Raw genomic sequence first — 21,448 nt, 5'->3', positions numbered from 1 at the left:
TTTTTTTTTTTTTTTTTTTTTTTTTTTTTTTTTTTTTTTTTTTTTTTTTTTTTGTGTACATAAAATATAATACGTAGTATTATTTTTCTTTCAGATTTTACAAAACTTTAAGACCTATACCAAAAATAGGAAATTGTTCTCTTTCATTTTTTTTCCTCTTAATTTTAAGCATAATTTTTGGCTGGATCAAGTATTCAAGTGTTTGAAAAGTAGCTTATGGGATCAGGGCGATCAGCTTTTTCAAATCGGAGGATTTTAACTCACGTTTTTATTTTTTATTTAAATTTTAATCTACTTATTTGATTCGACTTTTTCAAATCGTTGAATTTTAATTCACATATTTTTATTTTTATTTAAATTTTAATTTACTTATTTGATTTGACTTTTTCAAATTGTCGAATTTTAACTCACATATTTTTTATTCAAAAAAAAAACTCACATATTTTTATTTTTATTTAAATTTTAATTTACTTATTTGATGAAAATAGCGAGAAAATAAGATCTTTAATTAAATTATCTTTATTATTACATGTTTTTAAAATATTGTTTTTATGATTATAAAGGAAAATAATTAGACTTCTAAACTTTAAAATTTATTTTAGAGTTTATTATTGAAATGGTCTCTCGACTATTTCGAAATTATCAATTTGGTTCTCGATAATTTTTCGTAACCAGTTAAGTTTCTCGACTTTGAAAAATTTAACTAATTTGGTCCCCGTTTATTTTGCCATTAAACATCCGTTAAATCGGGACCAAATTGGTAATTTTGCTATAGTCACGGGACCATTTATGTGAAACATTAATTACCAATTTGGTCCCTTGACTATAACAAAATTATCAATTTGGTCCATATTTAATAGATGTTTAACGGCAAAATAGACGGAGGACCAAATTGTTTAAAATTTTCAAAGTTGAGAGACTTAATTAGGCACGAAAAATTGTTGAGGATCAAATTGGTAATTTCGCAATAGTCGAGGGACTATTTTGGTAATAAACTCTTTATTTTATTTTAGGGATAAGGGTTAAATAGACTCTCAAACTATACTGATTTGTGCAATTAGGCCCTCCAACTTCCAAAAACTCCAATTATGCATCAAACTTGTTATTTTGAAGCAATCAAACCCTTTAACCTATTTGTGACATGTAATTGTAGGTCAATTAGAGTTTCGATTTCCGATGACCAAACTGGTCGTCTTCTCTAGTTGCCGGAGAAGACGACATTTTTTTTTATTAATGATAAACGCAAGTGGGGACTTGCGTTTGTGGTCAGCAATTAAAAAAAATTAACAAAAAATTTGGGACTTGCGTTTCTGCCCTCAAACACAAGTCCCAAATGCTCTTTTTCCATTTTTGTCCAGCTTTTAAAATCTTCATATTTTTGTCACTTTTTATGAAAACATTCCCATTAGAGTCTTTAAGCCCAAGTTCAATTCGGAACAAGTTCGGATGACCCGGGTCCACCTTGCAAGGTGGACCCAGGTCTAGGTCCAAACAGAAAAATGAAAAACAATGTTAAAAATATATGTATTTTTTACTTTTCATTTTTTAATTATATTTTTTTTTAAATTACTAAACGTACCCTAAATATGTCAAAATAAAAACAATGTTAAAAAACAATGTTGCTCTTCGGGTAGTCGTCGCCTTCCCGAATCGGAGCCCGTCTCCAATATATCCATCAATATCTTATGAGCAGCTCATTATTTATTTAAAGGAATATTTACATATCTTATGAACGGGATTCTAGACAAAGAAAACTAAATAAATATATTTATCGTATATATGTACATAACTATACCCAATAGGTTTTAAAAAAGATTAAAAGGCCGGACTACTGCAACTAGTATACCTGGATGGATAAATGAAATGGTCTGGAAATTAGCATCAACCACAATTATCTTATTATTGTACAAAGATTATCAGCATTCATATAATATAAATCCTGATGTCAAGTCTCATGCCTTGACTCACACTTTGATCTTATTTTATTAGATATAAAAGATTTACTGCCAACCAAATAGGGTATGTAGTTCAAGTGGCAAGTAAACTCTCCTTGTGGGGAAGAATTTTGGAAGAACCTGGGGTTGATTACTGAGCTTCCTGGAACAAGCGCGGACCAGTGAATTCATCAAAAAAAAAAAAATCTTTCAAAAATACAATATAAATCCTGATAGCTAGGGTGAGGACTGAGGGAAGGGGAGGGGAGCAACGTAACAGTTGCTGACAAATTAAAAAGGGTCTCTGCAAAAGTGTGTGCTTTAATTTACATAAAGGATTAAAGGAAGATTCCTCCACTTATAGCCCCATTCAACAAAGGTACATTTAACACTGTTAATCCAGAATCTACCTTAAAAAGGGAAACGCTGTTGCCTACAAAACATTCAGAATCCAACTGTAAATACCCTTTTGGACCCCTTTTTCTTTTTTTATTTCAAGTTATTGGGTTTGACCAGCCCCCACCACCTCTCCCTCCTCTTTAATCTCTTCATTCAGTCCTCAACTCCTGAAATCATTATCTGGTCAAAGGTCAAACTCCATGTCTCTTTCATCACTGAAAACCCTTCACCTCTTTGTCCCTCTCTCACCCTCTACTGCATATTATATGCTTTCTCAGCTCCTACAATACAATGCAGCCTATCTGTACACTGTGGAGGCCAGGCCAGGCCAGGCCACCTTCAATAGTACAATGGATAATGAACTTTTGCATGTCCTCTATATGCATGGAATGGAACCCCAATGCAAGCTACACTACACACTTCAAGTCCTGTCATTTTACACTTATCTGTCTATATATATGTTTTTGTACCACATAACAATTTCTCCACTTTAGTACCTTTTAATGAAATCTTATTTTAAGTTTGTGGTGACGGGTGAGGATATGAGTCATGTCAAACATACAATTTCAACCAAAAAAAAAAGAGTAAGTTTTTTAATTAAAAAGTATTACATATCTTACGGTGAGACGGTCTCATGTAAGACTTATTCAAAGAGTTTCAAATAAAGACTCCAATATTTAGTAATAAATTAAATACATAACTTAAACTGTAACTTTTGAATAATCTTGACATTTTTCTACAATTTGAAGTTATTTTTTCATATGAAATGGAATTGATGCTATTCATGCAAGTTTTTATATATTAAAAAAAAAAAAAGGAACTAAGATACATCTTCAAATTTGATATTTTGGATATGAACATATACAAGCAGTATTATGGTAAAAAAAATGGACTCAAAGCTACTAATGCATGTGCTCTCTAGAGTCTAGACTCAAATTAGAAACTTTCCTTAGCAAACAAGGAATTTACCTTGAGGGAGATGTAGTCTTGCACAAAATTATCATACTTTTAGACTTCTAGTAGCACCCGATTGCACCCCTAATAGAAAGGGGTGGATTCGAGCCTCAATGGAGGCAATATTGACTCTTTGTGCTTCATTTGGTTGAGAAGATAGATATGAACAGATACTACATTGTAATAGAAACAATAGTAGTAGTAAAAAAAAATACTTTTAGACTTCTCATTTATTTATTTATTATTATTTTTTACATATTTGTTAGCTTTATGTTAGTATCTAGATTTGGAATAACACATAGGGATCGTGAGAGGGGCATGATTTATCATTTTATCCCGCCTTATTATATACTTAAACATTGTATTTTTGGACACTTTTGCTTAGTAGTATTTGAAACATTGCCTTTCTCTTTGTGAATTTATCATGAGTAGTTGTATACATCTCCCATACTAAAAATTTCATGGAAACTAGTTTGTTTGTCTATAATCTTGTATTTGTCCTCCTATTAAGGAGAGTTGGTGAAAACATTCTCTGGTAAGTATATAAGTTAGGCCATTCAAGATTCTTTTAAGATATTTTTTCTGTTTTGAATTTATAAAAAATTAAGGTGATTTAAATTAAAAGTGTCAGTTCTTACAATAAGTGTGCATCTCACATTACCTTGGATCCATTGGGCTCAACTCGACAAGCCCATTCAAGGCTAATCGAATGGATTTGCGAGGAAATTGCCCTATTACCAAGCACGTGTGGCTCAAGCATCAGCCTTGCTATTTCAATCGAGAATTATTTAAAAGCATATAACTGAAGAATCGTTGCCCAATAATGGACCCTCCAAAATATGAAATTTATGAAGAATTATATCGAACTAAGGAGACATAAAGTTAGACATGTTGGGCTAACTAATATTCTCTTCTACACATAATATATATACATATATATATATATATATATATATATATATATATATATATATATATATATATAGAATTGGGTAGATTATTATACACCCATCATGAACAAATGTCTAACTGTTAAAGAGTAAAGTAATGTTTCCTAGGATTTGGTGCATTGTTGATTGAAATGTGCAACATATAACATTATTACATTTTAGGTTTAACTAGGAAGTACATTCTAATTTGTGAAATTAGGCTACCTATGAGCAGATGAGCTGTTTTTTCCACTTCTTTTGATATTTATGAAAATTTTATTATCATACTTTATAAGTTTTATAGTAGATAAGTTCAGGCAATGCACATGCAATAGTGATTACTATCACTAAACACCCTTTAAGCCCTCCTTTCCATACATAGATAGAACCCACACCCCCACCCCTACCCCCCTCGAAATTTTACCATCTTTTCCCGTCTTTTAAAGTCCTTCGTTCCCTTTTCTTTAAGCTCACATTAATTTCTTCAACTTTTGATCGATCAAGATTTCCATCCAATGGCTAAGATCAACGCTCTCCGCCGCCTGTTTCTGCCGTGCTTCACGCCGGCCGCCGCCAACCACTCGCTGCCGATCACGGCGGCCGCCGCCACCCCCAAGAAGCGGCTGAGCACTTCTCTCCGGGATGATCTGGACGACCTGAAGGCGAGGGGGAGAGGGAGCAGTTATAGTAATGTAGGGGAGGATTATTCGGACCCGGATAGCCCGACGTGCGGCGCGGCTTCCGTGAGCTCGTACTCGGCGGCGGCGGCGGCGGCTCAGCCGCGGTCGTCCAAGACGATGGTGGTGGGGACCATCTTCGGGCACCGGCGCGGCGGCCACGTGTGGTTCTGCGTCCAGCACGACCGGCTCAACACCAAGCCGTATCTCCTCCTCGAGCTGTCCATCACCGCCACCACGCTGACGCAGGAAATGGGCGGCGGCTTGGTCCGCATCGCGCTGGAGTTCAAGGACGATGACAACGGCGGCGGCGGCGCGGAATCGGAGCTGAGCCGATGCCCGCTCCACGCCATCCCGCTCTGGACCCTGTTTTGCAACGGGCGCAAACTCGGGTTCGCGGTTCGGAGAAAGCCCACGCAGCAGACCCGCCTCATGCTCAAGACAATGCAGTCGATATCAGTCGGGGCGGGCGTGATCCCGTCCGGGTCCGGGTTCGGGCCCGGCGACGACCCGGAAGAGCTCATGTACATGCGCGCCAATTATGAGTGCATAATCGGCGGCGCGGATTCCGAGTCGTTTCATTTGATCAACCCGGATGAAGGCCCGGGTCAAGAATTCAGTATCTACTTGCTCCGGTCTAGGTAAATATGAGAATCTTGAAAAGAAAGAAAGAAAGAAAACCTGGGTTTTCTTGTTCTCAATGGAAGGGGGGTTTTCTTGCTTTCCAGCCATTTCTAATGCTTTTCCAATCTTTTGGGGCCATGGGTTTTTGGAAAGGAGAAAGCTTTGGGAGAGAAAAGCTCTGATCCTGATTTAATTATTAGGTTTATTCCTCAACTTTTTTTTACCCCCCAACCAAAAAAAATGGATTTTACTGATGCAAAGCCAATTCTTTCCTTGTACGGATTATATTTTTTTTCTTTCTTTCTTTTTGGGGAATCCACAATTCCACATTGATAGGATTCTCCACTAGAATGGTTACATACAGTGCATGTAGACATATTTTTGTGTAACATCGAACAAACACTTGTTTACAATTCCAGAGAATCATTTGAGGTGTTTAATGATATATGCTCCCATGAAAACAGCTTGATTTGATGTTTGAATCTCACTACGTATGCCATTATATTATTCCTTGTTTCTTTTCTTTTTCTGGGTAATGCTATATCATATCAACATTAAAGTTGCAATCTTTAAGAATCTTTGGGGAGCAGATTGTTTTGGTTTTAGTAGGGACGTGTGAGGAGAAAGGATTCCATCTTCGGAATATAATGATTAGTAGAACTCCCTTTAGTATACAGCAATTCTTAATCATAGGCGCAGAGTGCAGAATCTGCAGAGAGAGTTGCTTCTTTGATTGAATTTGGTGTGATTATTGCTGCTTTTGGTTATGGAGATAAGTGGGAATTCTTGATTTATGCTGGGTGTTGTCTGGGAAGATGATTGGAGCTCAATGTTTTAGCTTCTAGTGGCTGTACGAACATCTCAATTAGTTCTTGTCATAAATTGTGAAAAATAATACAAAATTCAGGGTTGACAGTTACATTTTAAAAGTTACACTTAATTTGATGGGCTTTTTATGAGTATCAAGCATGAATTTTTCAATTGTTATACACTTATACCATAGATCAGGGTGATAAGGTCCAGAATGTGTCCACATTACACTGTGAATCCTGATAAAAAAAATTATGTGATTGTAATTAATATATTATGTGTCTTAAGTTAATAAATTATGTATCTCACATAATATGTTAGCTAATAATATATTAACTGTATGCATGTTAACAAGTTATCCCTTACGCCAAGATGAGGGTCCTAAGAGCATCCTTATCAATGGAGTTATTCTGCCGTTTTTGAGAAGGTTTTGTAAGTTTGATTAGGAAAGAGAAAATAAGTAAAGAAAAAAAAAACAAACAAATAATATTTTAAAAACAAAAAAGGAGTTGTCAGGCGCCCCTAACGTGCCTAGCAGGTGGGCACACGCGCACAACAACGTATGTTTGCGTAATGATTTGGTCAGAAATCACTATGCTATAAACCTTCATTTGCAGAGGAACTCCTCTTACTCTCTCTCCTCCTCTCACTGTTGCCATGTTGGTAACTTACATAAATCACTAAATATGCACTGGTATAGATGCTCTAACAAGGGCAAAAAAATTTAACCTTTATATGTGGGCAAAGATGATTGGAGGTGAGAAAATATTATCTTGAAAGGCAAGTTATAATTGTAATTATTGGGCAATGGGCATGTATTTCAAGAACAACTTCAAAAGAGGACTGTAGCAGCCAGGGTAGATTCCTTGATCTGTTTCAGCCATATTATAATATATATGCATACTTACAAGTTACAACAGTAGAATTAGGGGAAGTTGTTTGTTTTTCAGATTTGAAAAGATGAGACAGTAATTCAAAGAATAATTTAGAACCATCCAAGGTGAGGTGTGGCTTAGGGAATAATCTAATCTAATCTAGCCAAACATGGATAGGGATAGAAAGTGTTGGGCTAGTTTTACCTCTGAATTTGTACTGCCCAAACCTTATCTAATCATAATATTCCACTTTAAGACTGAGAGATAAGCTGCTAAACTCAAAAAGTCTTAAGCTACTTTCACCTTTAGCCCTTGGGAGGCAATCGTTATACCTGCACCACGGTGCACATAGCAATGTGCATCATGTACGTAAAACGACGTCGTTTCGGTGTTAGTAGACGCGGACGCGAATGACTCAAGGAATTCATTATCTATAATACACATAATCATTATCTATAATACACAGAACGTTTGCCTAGAATACACAGAATGTTTGCCCAGAATACACAGAATATTGATACAAAATACACAGATGTTAGTCGACGCTAATGACTCCAGGGAATTCATTATCTATAATACACATAATCATTATATAGAATACATAGAACGTTTGCCTAGAATACACAGAATGTTTGCCCATAATACACAGAATATTGATGCCCATAATACACAGAACTCATCCTCCTAACATTCGAATGCACAAACACATCACAACTTGTGTTAATAACATGAATACACATAATGTTTACACAAAATACACAGAACTCATCCTCCTAAACATTCGAATGCACAAACACATCACAACATGTTTTACTAACATGAATACACATAACGGTTGCCTATAATACACAGAACGGTTGCCTAGAATACACAGAATGATTGCCTGGAATACACATAATATTAACATAAATACAGAGACCGGCCAAAACGGGAAACGCGATTTCAAAAAAAAAGGACGATTAGTTTACAATGCTCAAAACGACGTCGTTTAGGTATGTGGTGCACATTGCTATGTGCACCGTGGTGCACAGTATAATTTGCCCTTGGGAGGGGTGTAAATTTTATTTATTTATTTTCTTTGGGAGGGGATAATGATATATCAGAAAATTAGCATAATTTTTCGAAAAGGTTGAATTTTCAATCTCAATGACCTCTACATTCAAGGTTTTTTTTTTTTTTTTGAAAACACCTCTACATTCAAGGTTAAATGCCGGTATATACAGGGATATGCCTACTTTGACCATAATTCCTACACTACTGCTGTCGAAATTCTCTTCTCCCAAATACCGCTTACTAAACCAAGTAAGCTAAGCCCGTGCGGACAACTAGTATAGTAACTTTTTTTTGAAACCAAACTAGTATAGTAACTTAGTAATGCTAAAAGAGGGTATTTCACTAGATCAGTATATAATCGATGGAGAATCAATTTAAATGGTGTTTTCACACTTAAAAAAAAAAAAAGATTAAATTTCACCATTTTAACCCTTTAATTTGGTCCACCTTAAATAAACATTTAGTAATTAGTGAATTTAATTAGCATTAGCATTTTGAATCTAAAATACTACATATGTTTCACTTTATGTGACAATTTGTCATAATTTTGAGTTTAATATATAATATTTTAACCAAGACACCATAAGAAGAAGAAAAAAAAAAAAAAAAAACTTAAACTGTATTCATGTTGGATGGCTCTCACTCCAACTCTCACGTGTCTCACGTGAGAGCCATCCCACAACGGCACAAATAACAAACCAACCTATATATAGAGGCCTAGAGGGAGAGCCCACATAGGCCAACAACTAAAATTCCCTTCTTCCAATTATTATTATTATTATAAATAACATTGTCAATATCCGCAAATTATGCTGTGGACCTTTGTCTTTTCTTTTTTTTTTTTTATAAATAAATTAGTAAACATATTACTGAATATAGAGTTGTCCAAAAATGTGTGAATGTAGAGGTTTCAAAGTGTGAATGTAGAGTATAGAAATCGTAAATGTAGATTTATGATTGTGTGAATGTAGAGTTGCACGGAAATGTGTGAATGTGGAGGTTTCAAATTGTGAATATGGAGTATAGAAATCGTGAATGTAGAGTTATGCATGTGTGAATCTGTAATAGAGTTAAGAAGTTCTAGCAACTTGTAGCCCTGTAATGTGTGAATGTGGAGCTCTCAAGTTGTGAATGTGGAGTATAGGACATGTGAATATAGAGTTTTGAATGTGTGAATGTGGAGTTTACAAATTGTGAATGTATACTATAGTATATGTGAATGTAGAGTATAGTTACTAAACATATAATCCTGTAATGTGTGAATGTGGAGTTTACAAATTGTGAATGTAGAGTATAGTGTATGTGAATGTAGACCCAGGTCCGCATAACAACCCAACCCTCCACGTAGTTCAATAGCCACAAAGGTATCAACTGAGTACAAGATATTTAGTTTACTATTATTAAATATAACTATTATATAATTAATAACTTATTATTATAAACTATACTGACATGTCCTTTCACCTATTATAAACAATTAATTTTATCAAATACTCCTCAACAAAATAACTAATTCAATCTCTCAATCAAAGTTGTTAACACAATGTGTTAAAAGTATCAGATTATTTCGCCAGAAGGTTTTGAGTTCAATTTTTGTCAATATTTTTTTCAATTGAGCTCGTTGCACAAAATTTTTCTAGTGTAATTTATCTCTAATCATTATACTCTAAATCATGGTCCACTAATATACATATTTATTTTTAGTGTACTGCATGACCATTTTAAGTATATTACTTAAAAATAGACTTATAATACATTAAAATTGAATCTTCAATATACTAAAAACATTTATTCATAGACCACCTTGCAATGTGGATCATAGTTCACAGTTGATTTATCATTTATCTTCCTTATGTAATTTGTGAGCTATTACGTATGAACAGAATTTATCCAATTCACACCCTTGAGCTATGGGCTTCCCTCGTTACCATACAAAAACAAAAATAGTAGATTATTATCATATAATGTACATTGCTTATCTGGCAGATGAATTTTGGGTTTCATGAGGACCACAAATTGGGTGTTAAAAGATGATCGGAGAGAAGTATGCATATCTTGCATTGGACTATTGGTGATACCCCAACAAATGATCAGTCCCATCGCGGATTTAGATGAGCGCAACGTGTTTGGTGTTTCCCAAACACTACCAAAAACCATCAAACTCCCAATGTATTATGTTTGCAAGACAGCCTTTTAAAGGAGAGTTTTTATGTATGATGGAAAAAATTTAATCACAGTTGAAAATATTCAGGTTTCTGGCCATCCAAAAGGATTAGAATTCGAAGGTTTTTGTTCAGAAATAAGTGTTCTAAATTTTAATTATGTTTGAGATTCGTAAAAGTCATCACTAATTTTGATCACTAATCATGAATATTAGAGAGTGAGTTACAAATAAAGAAAACGAGGCATAGGGTTTGTTTGAATTGAAAACAGTTAGTGGAAACAAAATGATAGAATTAATTAAATTTACATATTCAATAACCTAAATCCTATATTCTAAAAATTAAAAAGTATTGCTAAATAGTTTTACACAACTCATATAAAATGACTTCACATGAGTATATGTGAAAAATTATATTATTAGCAAAAATACTTTTTTGTATCAAGGAATTATAAAAATTGTATACATATAATAGCTTATATCTAATTGAATGATATATATTTGATAAATGTGAAAAAGGACTATTTAAAACACTATTAAATAAAATTTCATTTTCACTACTTGATGACATCCAAATTCAACATGTAAATTATATTATTATGACATTATTGTTGGTAAGTCATTCAAATTAGAAGCCTTCTTTCCATAGCCTATTTTTTAGGATCATTATAGCTTATTTTGCCCTCACTTTAATCAGATCATGGAACGTGTAATATTCTCTGTTTCACATTCCTATTCCTACGGCTCTCATATGTGGTTGAAGATTAAGCTTGTTGGTTGGCTTGCTATATAAACCGTGGTCATCGGTGGGAAAGAGGACACCAAGAATCTCTTCCTCATCCTTAATGACTTTGTCCTATTATCTGAGCAAAGTCAGGTTCACCTACACTGTAGTGGGTGCAAGCTAAGTGTAGCAGGTCTGTGTTGCCAGTCGAAAGTGTGCCGAAAATTCTGACTGCACCATCATCAAAAAATTGCTTTTAAGGAAGTATTTTATAAACACGCCACATGACATTTTCAAGTTTCTTCTTTCCGTTCTTTTTCAAGCTTGCATGCTTTGAAGACATTGTTTCAAATTTCCAACAGTTCCACTACTCCATTGTTCTATATTGTGTGTAAATTGAAGTCACTATCTCTAAATTGTATACATTTTTCAATGCTTATAAAATTGTAATATATCAAGATATATTGTATTTTACACTTTTATTGAATGAAAATATTCTCCTATTGTTATAGTTTCGTTAACAAATATTGTAAAATGAAGTTAAAACATGTAAAAATATATCTATGATTTTAGAAGAGTAATACATGGACTCTTATAAAGTAAAACTCATGTCTTGCGTTATGATTTTATTGATTAAAGAGAAAAAATATAATAAATAATATTGAGGGTCATCCTTTTTTCTAGATGAATAAAATATGCTACATAAACAGAGAACAAAAATATAATGGATATATTGATCTGAGATTATGAATAGTATTACTCGTGAATTAAACCCCAGGTGAGGAAGAGGAACATTGAATTCAATCAATAATATTCACGTACTTGTCGGGTCACCAACTTAGTTGCTCATCCACAATCAATTAATCTGCTCATCATGCTTTTCTTTTTGAATTTTCACATAAAAATTTTCATGCACATTACAGCCAAACAAAATTTGCATCCTTTCAATAGTTTACTGATAAAGCAATAATGCACATCTTTTTATGTTTGTATTTTTCTTTTTTACTCTTTATTTACTTGTCAATTAATTTTTTTTAAATAGGTCATAATAAGTTAGAATATGAGACCGAAAATTTTACTCCTTAAAATTACACTTATCATTTTTTTTTTTATAATAAATTACATTATGGGTGATTTACCGATTAGGATTGAAATTGTGTTGGGGATGGCAATTTTAGAAAGGTTGAACGAGAGTATCTCATACGTTGCACTTTAGAAGCTTAGAGATCCCCAGTTTCATTTGCTTAAGGTAATTAGAGCACTTGTAGATAAGGATGACTACAGTCTTGTTCAAACTGTCCGGTTCAAATCAAACCGTATACAGTAGGAATCGAACCAGTTCCGGTTTTGGTTCCAAACAATTAAAAAGAATTTAACTATTATTTAATTAAAGTTTAAATAACAATTATTTGATTAAAGGTTAAATAACAATTATTTGATTAAAGTTTAACTATTATTTGGTTGAAGGTTAAACTTTAAATAACTATAACAATTATTTTTATTTTTTTTAGTTTAACTTTAAAGTTTAAATAATAATAAATATTTGATATAATTATTTTTAAAAATTTTAGAATGAATTTTTAATTTTTGAATTGCTTCTTGCAAGCATATTTAAGATTCTTGTAATGTTTACTAAGTTGTTCCTTCTTTTTCATGTATTTTAAAAAAAAAAATGTTACACTGTTTTAATATAATAAACACAGGTTCAAGTTACATCACCCATCATTCATCCCATATAAATTAAATGTATCAAAAAGAACATATACATTTAAAGAATCTAGTGTTTTCTAATTCAAAACTCTCATTAATGCAAACGCTAATAGATACAATATCAATTGTACTAATTAGTAATCACAAATAGAAGTTTGTCTAATATCAAGAAAACAGAATGTAGTAATGTTATCTTATAGGATCCACAATAAAATCCGATGCAAAAATGGAGTTGAGACAGGACCAACACCATAGTTACACGCCGTTATTACAACATAAATAATGGGTGGGTGATGTAACATCATTAAACTAAAGTTGCCCTTGAACTCATTAAATTAGAGTATTGCTTATTACTGTTTTCAGCACTTCTTCCATCATTCCTTTCAAAGCTTCCCTGCAACTGCAAGCTAGCATCTTTGGAGAGACACACCCCATCCCATGACAAAGTGACCTTTTTTTATTAAAGTGGCATAGTGCAAAAGCATCCCATATGCCATTTGCTTACAGTTACAGAGTTATGATGGTAAGAGTAATTTATTTATTTAAAAACAAATTATGCTTTTATGGGTCTTTCGGTTCCCAAGAAAATAAGTTTAATTTATAGGAGGATTTATTCTTCAGATTTGATGGAAAAATATATATTTTTGTCACGCCAAAGACCTTGTGGTCAAGCGGCACCCGATGTACACTCCCATGTGGAAGGGAGTGGGTTCGAGCCTCAGTGGAGGCATCTGTTGACTCTTTGTGTTTCAGTAGGTAAAGAATTTGACTTAATTTCATTTTTGGTCCTAGATTTAAAGGTGGTAGTACACTTTTAGTCCTTTTTATCAGAATACTCGCATTTGATCCTAGTATTATTGTGACATCATTTTTGGTCCTAGATTTAAAGGTGGTAGTACACTTTTAGTCCTTTTTATCAGAATACTCGCATTTGATCCTAGTATTATTGTGACATGACCATTTTTTGTCATTTACCAACAAAATAGTTTTAATGACGTTAAATACTAGGACCAAATGAAGATTTTCGATTAAAAAAAGACAAATGAACTGGCACCTATAAATTTAGAACCAAAAATAAACAAATGAACTGGCACCTATAAATTTAGAACCAAAAATAAAATTAACTCTAAAGAATTTATTAGGTATTTTATTTTCTACATGGGAGAAAAGATATAATATACTCCGTAATTCATATATTGCCCTCACATATTTTTATTATTTAAGGGAATTTACTTTAAGTCCTAATACTAAGTATTCTCAATAATTTATTTTTCACCAACCATACAATAGATCAATAATTCATGGAATTTAAATTCAGATTCTTCTCAATTCTTTTCCATGAACAAAATGGATTGTTAATCTCTCAATTATTGTTCTGCGTGCAATTTAGTCCTCTATATTCAATTTTTAGAGATTGGGTCACTCAATTGTTCCAATGTTAATCTGCTCCATTAGTTAACAGATCATTAACATTCTGTTGGTTGTAGAGTTTCTCATAGTTTTTTTGTTTGTTTGTTCTTTTTTTTACAATAGAAACAATTGAAGGATTGAGTTTTTAAAATTTGAAAATGATAAACTAATTGCATAATAATAAGCAATAATTTAGGGACAAAATGGAATGTTCTCTTTTTGTATTGAAAATGTAAAGTGAGGATCTGAGGTATGTGTGGCTGTAAAAAATTAAATGAGATAATCTTATTTGATTCTCGTGTCTAATCATCAATATCCGCACATAAGCACAAGGAATATGCCATATCTCAGGTCCTTTCATGAAATCATCCCACTACACCGTCACTTCCAGCTGCATAAAAATTTTTGCAGATTCAAGAAAAGTGTGATGGATGGCCATTTCTTGTAGTTTATGAGAACCAATTCACCTCTGTATTTTATTTGGATGACAATGAAAACTTGCCGTCACTACTCGATAGTGTGTATTATGTAACCACACTTTGTGACCCTAGCTGACAAAAGATCACAAGGAGGCAAGCCAGCTAACTGGCTCGAACTAAGAAGGCTAATATGCCGTTCTCATAATAAATCGAACTTGAAAATTTGTGATTATCAATTCAATGGTTTGAACAACTTGGTTAGGATGGTCCCAATTCACCACTATTTAACTCTATTTAACACCATATGAAGTTAATTGCATGCAACTATACATATTCATGGCTGCTTAACTCCTTTCAGAAGCTATACTAAGCCTATAGCTACCTGCAGATTATCCAAGAAGAAACATATATATGAAGTCATCTTTTTTCGTGCGAATACAAATCTGATATGAACCCAAACCTTAACTACACCATAAACCCTTAAACGCTAACTTATTTGACTCAAGTTTTATATATTGGCCCGGATTCCTATCAATAGCCAATTAGGACGCATCAAGATCTCCCCAAGAGCAAGGAACTTCTGCATAAAGCATGGTAGATGATCCACTTTTACATGAGCAAGGAACTTCTGCACAAATACAACAGACCAACCTATACTAAAACAAAAGCAAATCCAGGATGAATATATATTGTTTACTTTGAAATAATCATAGAATAGTACACTTGGAGAAATACACATATGGCCTTGTTTGATAAAATAGTTAGTTTATCATTCAATTTTGGTTTATTTGACTACTATTAGCTGTTTGACTTGGTTAAAAATTAATATAAGTATTTGGTTAATCAGCTTTTTGTAACTCCAAAATACTAAAATTCAAAAAGCGGCTCAAAGCAACCTTTTCAATTAACTTTTTTATAAAAGAAATTATACCAAACAGTTATCAGCTAAAATTTACCAAATAATTTTCTATAATCAGTTAATGTTATCAACTATTTATACCCTCTAACCCAATCAGCTAACAACCATTTACCAAACAGGGCTATAGTCTAGCTCTGACTAAAGTTCTGGTAAGTGGTAATTACCCACAACCCCACACTGTATATATCCTCCATTTTATTCACTTCATGTTCATATATCAAGTGAAAATTAAACAGTGCAAGAACCTTATTTGATCATTAAACTCAGCTCAACTAGGCTGCACATGTCCTGGTAGACAAAGTCCCTTAAAGGTCCAAGAATATTCCAACTAACCAGTATGTGATGAAACTCCTGAAACCTCTCAAGTTATCAATTTCAAAAACACAATATGCTTCAAACATAAAACCATACAAGGATTGATTATATCAGATAAGCAGAATTATATATTGTTTTACCTTTCAGCCATAGCCACCATGATTGAGTAGTAACAAACCTCTTTGCATTGTTAGTTAGGAAGAGGTAATCTGCTTCCCGTGGCCTAGAATCTGGCCTGGCGAAAACACTGATCTAGACCTCAGGATGCAGATTACCCTACCCTAACACAATATAAACCACACGATCGAAAACGAAGGGGGTTTAATTTGATGGGAAAGCAATGAAAACACAGATATATAGATAGCTAAGCTGATAAGTTTGTGCATGAAGGGAGAGAGGTATTTATAGTGCACCAAAAGGTTATTAGCATATAAAAATTCTCTTGTGATATTATAAGGTGTTGTCACCTTGAAGGCTGGAATTGAATAATGGCTGATTCTATTTCCCCTGAGCCAATGACAAGATGGGGAACCTTTTCTTTCTTTTATTTACTTTCCTAAGATAGACGATTATGTTTCTCCTCTCTTGACTGCTTTCTCAACAGGAACATTATATTAGACCACAACAGACTGGTTCTACCTGGCAAATATGGAAAAAGGGGCAGGAAACAAAAATCATATCCTAGAATTCTGTGTTTAAGAATCCTGGGTTAAGTTTCTTCGGTTGATCAGAGTTACACGTGGGATTCTCCTTCCTAGATGATTACAATAATCTTAATAAATATCACTGGCCATTGAAAGCAACATTACTGGCCTCATCATCCTTCACCCTAGTGGGGCTAATTCTCTTTGGAAAATGATTGAAAGGTAATTTATTTGTCTGTATTCTATCTATCTGGGTTAGTAGGTATGTTATCGCAATCAGGGTACAGGTTAAAGAATTGTAGCAAATCAATATTTCTGTGTGTGATTATACACACTTAACTGAAATCACTAACACCAGGGATATGAATAATGCATGATACTACAAAGAGAGAGTATTTATATATGGAAGAAGAATTCAGGACTTATGAGCAAGCTAATATTGCTTAGACATGGGGATATGCCAACTATTAGATGGTTCTGGGCTTAGAGCAGAAGTCGAGGAAACTTATAATAAATTGTTTGGGGTCGGTGATAGGTATCTAATTTTTCTTCTAGTGAACTTGACTGAGTGTTAAGATTCGAATGATTTTAGAATTACTGAATGGCCAAGCTAATTCAACTTGTCATTAGAGCATCTACATCAAAGGATTATTGTTGGTTTTTGGAATAGTATTTATCCACACTCCACATGGAGGAGAGATAAGGAAGAGAGAGAAGAGGAGAGTTCCTTCTGCTAGAACTAAGTTTATTTCAGAAAGTGGGACCCATAACTTTAATATTTCAACCGCGAAAACCGTGTGTGAGAAGCCACAAGAAGCGCCCAGTGGGCGCGTGCAGTGCATGTGCTGGGCATGTCATGCGCGCTTGACGGATAGCTTTTTAATTTTATTTTTTTTAATAAATCGAATTTGTTTTATTTTTTTCTTCCACTATCATTTTCTCTTTCATAATCACACTTACAAAAACTTCTCAAAAACCGCAAAAAAAAATCCTACTACTGCAAAAAGTGAGTGACCTATGATTTTTGAATGACCGAGGTAAATTAAAATGACCTGTTATTATCTCTAGCTCATTAGGTTAAGCCCAATGAATAAGGTATGTGCCATAACTCTAGGAGCATCATCTAATTGTAGTATAAAAGTAATGACTTTAGCATTACTGAATGACTTAGGCTAACTCAACTTGCCATAGGCTAAATGGCTTTTATGTTGCAAAGACTATGTGACATGTAGTTCTCGGATGCCCAGTGTGCTGCTCAAATCAAGTGAACTATAATTTTTGAATGATCGAGGTGAATTAGAATGACTTATGATCTTGGCGCATATATTTATGCTCAATTAAGGCACAAGTTAGTGAGAGATGAACCGTAGAATTTAGAGGAGTTAAAATTACCCGTTTAAATTGAGAATGTGAGAATATTATGAGGTTTATTCTCCTCCAACCAGCTACAAACCGACAGCAGCATGCCTTAAATAGTGTTATCCATTCATTAAAAAAATTGCTATATATATTACAGTACACAATACACACCATTCAGATATGGAAATAATGGCATTTAGGATGCGTATGCAGACAAGGACTAACGAAAACGACTAATTGCGTTATGGTTTTATGAAATCCAGCAAGTTCTACACTTGTACCTACCAAATGATTCTCGATTATATATGGTTTAAAATCATGGCTGCTAACCGTCCATTTAGGAATATCCTCTCAAACTTGTCCACATTTGCTCCAGCAAAACTCCTCAACAGAAGCAGCTGCTAAGTATCAGAGAAAGAAAAACATTTCTGAAACATGAAAAACTAATCAGTTTTCATGCATCAAATTAACACTGTGAAGTGCAGAATGTAAATAGCAATAGTAAGCTGCTTTCAATCTGCCCCAGAAATTATAGGAATTAAATCGAAGAATTTCATTGTCAATACAAAGCTAAAGAAAATTGATCTCCTAACAAAATTTGTCTCACAGGAAAAAAAAAAAAACTATAATACAGCAATCAGGAAAAAAAATAAACGGGGCCGAATGCAGAAGGTATCCGGGACCAACGTTTCAACTAGAAATGCATTTGATGTGAGACCACGCTTGACACTTTAATAGTCTATACAACAAAAGTTAGTTGGTAACATATACGGAGTAATAGTTACCACCGTGAGATAGTTATAATTACCTATTAAACTTTTCTAACTAGCAAGCTTTGTAAGACAAAACTGATCCTAGTAGGACATCTCCAGCATGGGGAGTAAGCCGCAAAACCATTTCTTGAAATATGAGTTGGACATTAGTTGAAGGGTGATTCAGATAGAAGTTTCTTCAGCGTCTCGTATGTCATGAATACGATTCCCACGCCAGGTACAACTTTGTAGTACTCGGGCATAATGCCTCTATAAAACCCACGAAAGCCTTCTGTTCGAACTATGTGCCTAAATGCCCCGAGTAAGCCAGTGTTATACACACGCGCTCGACCACCAGCCCCTTCCAATTGCATTCTTCGCCTTACAAGGTCCAAAGGGAATGTTGCTACAGAAAGTTAAGGAAGGGTACAAATTAGGAATGTTATACTGTATCTCAGATCCAGAGTTCGTAACATAATTAGGCGAGTAAATGACAACTATTAATCAGAGCATACCAGTGGATGATGCAATTCCAGAAAGACTTCCACAAGTAAGACTGACGAGAATAGTGGGATCATCAGGCCTGAGAAAGAGAAGTTAGTTAAAGCATAAACATAAAGGAAAGAAGACATGCATAGGATGATTAAATGAACTAGATGATGATTTAAAGCTATACACTCACCTGTGAGCTAGCCAATAAGATCTCAGTGATTCATAAACAGAGAAACTTATTGCGATACAAGGTCCAACACCCTGCATCCAGCAAAATAACCATTTAGCATTTTTCAAAGCAGAGTGGTACTCATTTGACCAAAATATAAATACACAAATAAAACCAAAGAAGATGGCAAATCGGCCAAATCCATATCTATCAGAAACCAAAGATACAAAATTAAATGGCAAGCAAAGAGATTACCAATAATGTTGCTCCAAGTCCTTTATACAGCCCAAAGAAGCCTTCGTCTCTGCAAATGGTACGAACAGCATGGCTAATGCCCTGATAATACATGGCACTCCTCTACAAAGTTATGAGAGAATTAGTTAAACAAAATGCTCACAGGCAAGAAACAATGAATGAATGGTAAATACAGACAACATTTAAAGTAATCAACACCAAAGCTGCTCAAAGGTGTCTCAGAAGCCCATCACAAATAATAAGCTATTTAGGTACACGGCTATGTAGAACTGAAGAATTTCAAAGTGTCTCAATAGATTCAAGGTGTCACAGTATGATGCAAATCCAAGAAGTTGACAATATTTTTGTCTTACAATGTTTAAATAGTCTCTGTTTTCCACCCACATGACTAAATAAAAGAACAAAGATATACAAATAAATCATAAAGCTATAATTATACCTGTGCTGCCAACCTTGTCCTAACAAGATCCAATGGGTAGGTGGCAGAAGCAGCTGTCATTCCAGCTAACCCACCACCTACAAAATGCACAAATACATCTGCACTCGCATTTCCCTGATTACCATCCAGGCCAGGAATAGATTTCAAGATCTGCCAAACAGAACAATTTGAGTGGGATGGCACAAGGGTAATGGATTAATTTTGCATCGCTGTGTTGGTGCAAATATGGTGTTTTTTACTCACTTTCTTGTAGTGTTCATAGGCATAAAAATTGACTGAAGAATACGGAAGCCTATGAGCAATAGTGACAAGGTTTCCCTTCCAAAAAGCTCTGAATCCTTCTTCATTAACAATCCGCAAAGCCTCACGGCATATACTTGGTTTGCTCAACATTGCCACGTCTGAATGCATGCCTTGGACCTAAGATTTTAGAATTTTATAAAGAACACAACATATGTCAGAGGAGCAATGTTAATGATCTTAGCAAGTGGACGTTTAAAGTCTCTTTAATTTATTATTCAAGCAAAAGGTAACTGGAAAACACAATACACGATATAGCAGTAGTCTACCACCAGACAGAAACAGAGATAATCAACTACAAGAAACAACTAGAAATTTGTTGTATACAATTACACATCCAAAGCGTTAGGTTCTATAACAAAAACTTCATATATTAGTACTTTATAACAGGGAGAGAGGGACGAGATAGGCGCTAGCTATTAACCTGAAATAGAATGGTGAGGCGAGCTAGGGGAGCAGTACAGGTCTTGCTGAAAGCTCCGGCAATACCGCCGGCGAGAAGCTGCGGCACAGTTCCAATTTGCGTCTGCGGATTCTGAGGCTGCTGCTGCTGCTGCGTGTGGAAGTGATGGTATTTCTGACGCTGGTGGTGGTGCTGCGGCAGAAACGACCCGGGGCCGCCGTCTACTACGGCGCCGCCGCGACCAGACATTCCTACTCTGGCTTCCATCGTCTTTTTGCACTATAAAATTTGAAATTTGAAGAAATTTCACATTTGATCTTCGCTGAGAAATTTCGTTTCCGGGGGCAGGGAAGTGTTAAACCCTAGGGAAAACCCTAAGGAGGTTTTGTTAAATGCTCTTTACCAATTCTAAATACAAGACATTCAGACATCTTGCCGAATATTCTTTTTTTTTTGTTCTTCTTCTTCTTCTTTTTTATGGTCTTCTTTTCTTCTTGGTGGGCCTTGGTTAATAAAGCCGCGTTTCGGGCCTACAATGTTCATTTTTGGGGCCATCGACCTGTTCGGCCTACGATGTATAATTTTTTTTGGGCCGGTAATTAACTCTTCGTTATATCATGGACTAAGATTCACCATGCACATTATACGGTTCAGATTATGTACCTACAGTTAACATGTTAGCAAAATTTTTCTGTGGACCATAAATATAAGATGCATTTTTA

The 21,448-nt window shown here is 34.5% G+C and overlaps 2 protein-coding genes and 1 long non-coding RNA gene across 3 annotated transcripts; 1 reads left to right on the top strand and 2 right to left on the bottom strand.

The window, feature by feature from the left end:
* Positions 1-4,670: 4,670 nt before the first annotated feature.
* On the top strand, positions 4,671-6,228 carry LOC116007498 (protein MIZU-KUSSEI 1). The gene is made up of 2 exons (XM_031248204.1): positions 4,671-5,534; positions 6,195-6,228. Exons 1-2 carry the CDS (start codon positions 4,732-4,734, stop codon positions 6,202-6,204), a joined length of 813 nt encoding a protein of 270 aa, XP_031104064.1. The 5' UTR covers positions 4,671-4,731; the 3' UTR covers positions 6,205-6,228.
* An 8,656-nt stretch (positions 6,229-14,884) lies between these two features.
* On the bottom strand, positions 14,885-16,540 carry LOC116007585. The gene is made up of 2 exons (XR_004095294.1): positions 16,054-16,540; positions 14,885-15,330 (listed from the first exon to the last, which is right to left on the bottom strand). It is a non-coding gene; the product is annotated as an uncharacterized LOC116007585 (long non-coding RNA).
* Positions 16,541-18,434: 1,894 nt separating this feature from the next.
* On the bottom strand, positions 18,435-21,163 carry LOC116006153 (mitochondrial substrate carrier family protein B-like). Its single transcript, XM_031246436.1, has 7 exons — positions 20,748-21,163; positions 20,267-20,443; positions 20,024-20,173; positions 19,585-19,686; positions 19,351-19,421; positions 19,184-19,251; positions 18,435-19,074 (listed from the first exon to the last, which is right to left on the bottom strand). Exons 1-7 carry the CDS (start codon positions 20,991-20,993, stop codon positions 18,836-18,838), a joined length of 1,053 nt encoding a protein of 350 aa, XP_031102296.1. The 5' UTR covers positions 20,994-21,163; the 3' UTR covers positions 18,435-18,835.
* Between the last annotated feature and the right edge of the window lie 285 nt (positions 21,164-21,448).

The sequence above is a fragment of the Ipomoea triloba genome, chromosome 15 (assembly GCF_003576645.1).
Source record: "Ipomoea triloba cultivar NCNSP0323 chromosome 15, ASM357664v1".
Taxonomy (NCBI): Eukaryota; Viridiplantae; Streptophyta; class Magnoliopsida; order Solanales; family Convolvulaceae; genus Ipomoea; species Ipomoea triloba.
The sequence above is the reverse complement of the archived record's forward strand: the minus strand, read 5'-3'. Positions and strand labels throughout refer to the sequence as shown.

What these genes read in the sequence shown, in the direction of transcription:
- LOC116007498 (XM_031248204.1), top strand. Translation starts at nt 4,732, where the DNA reads ATGGCTAAGATCAACGCTCTCCGCCGCCTGTTTCTGCCGTGCTTCACG.
- LOC116006153 (XM_031246436.1), bottom strand. Translation starts at nt 20,993, where the DNA reads ATGGAAGCCAGAGTAGGAATGTCTGGTCGCGGCGGCGCCGTAGTAGAC. An exon ending in CCTATGAACACTACAAGAAA is followed by an intron (nt 20,174 to 20,266) that starts GTGAGTAAAAAA and finishes TCTGTTTGGCAG; the next exon opens with ATCTTGAAATCTATTCCTGG. An exon ending in GGACAAGGTTGGCAGCACAG is followed by an intron (nt 19,687 to 20,023) that starts GTATAATTATAG and finishes ATAACTTTGTAG; the next exon opens with AGGAGTGCCATGTATTATCA.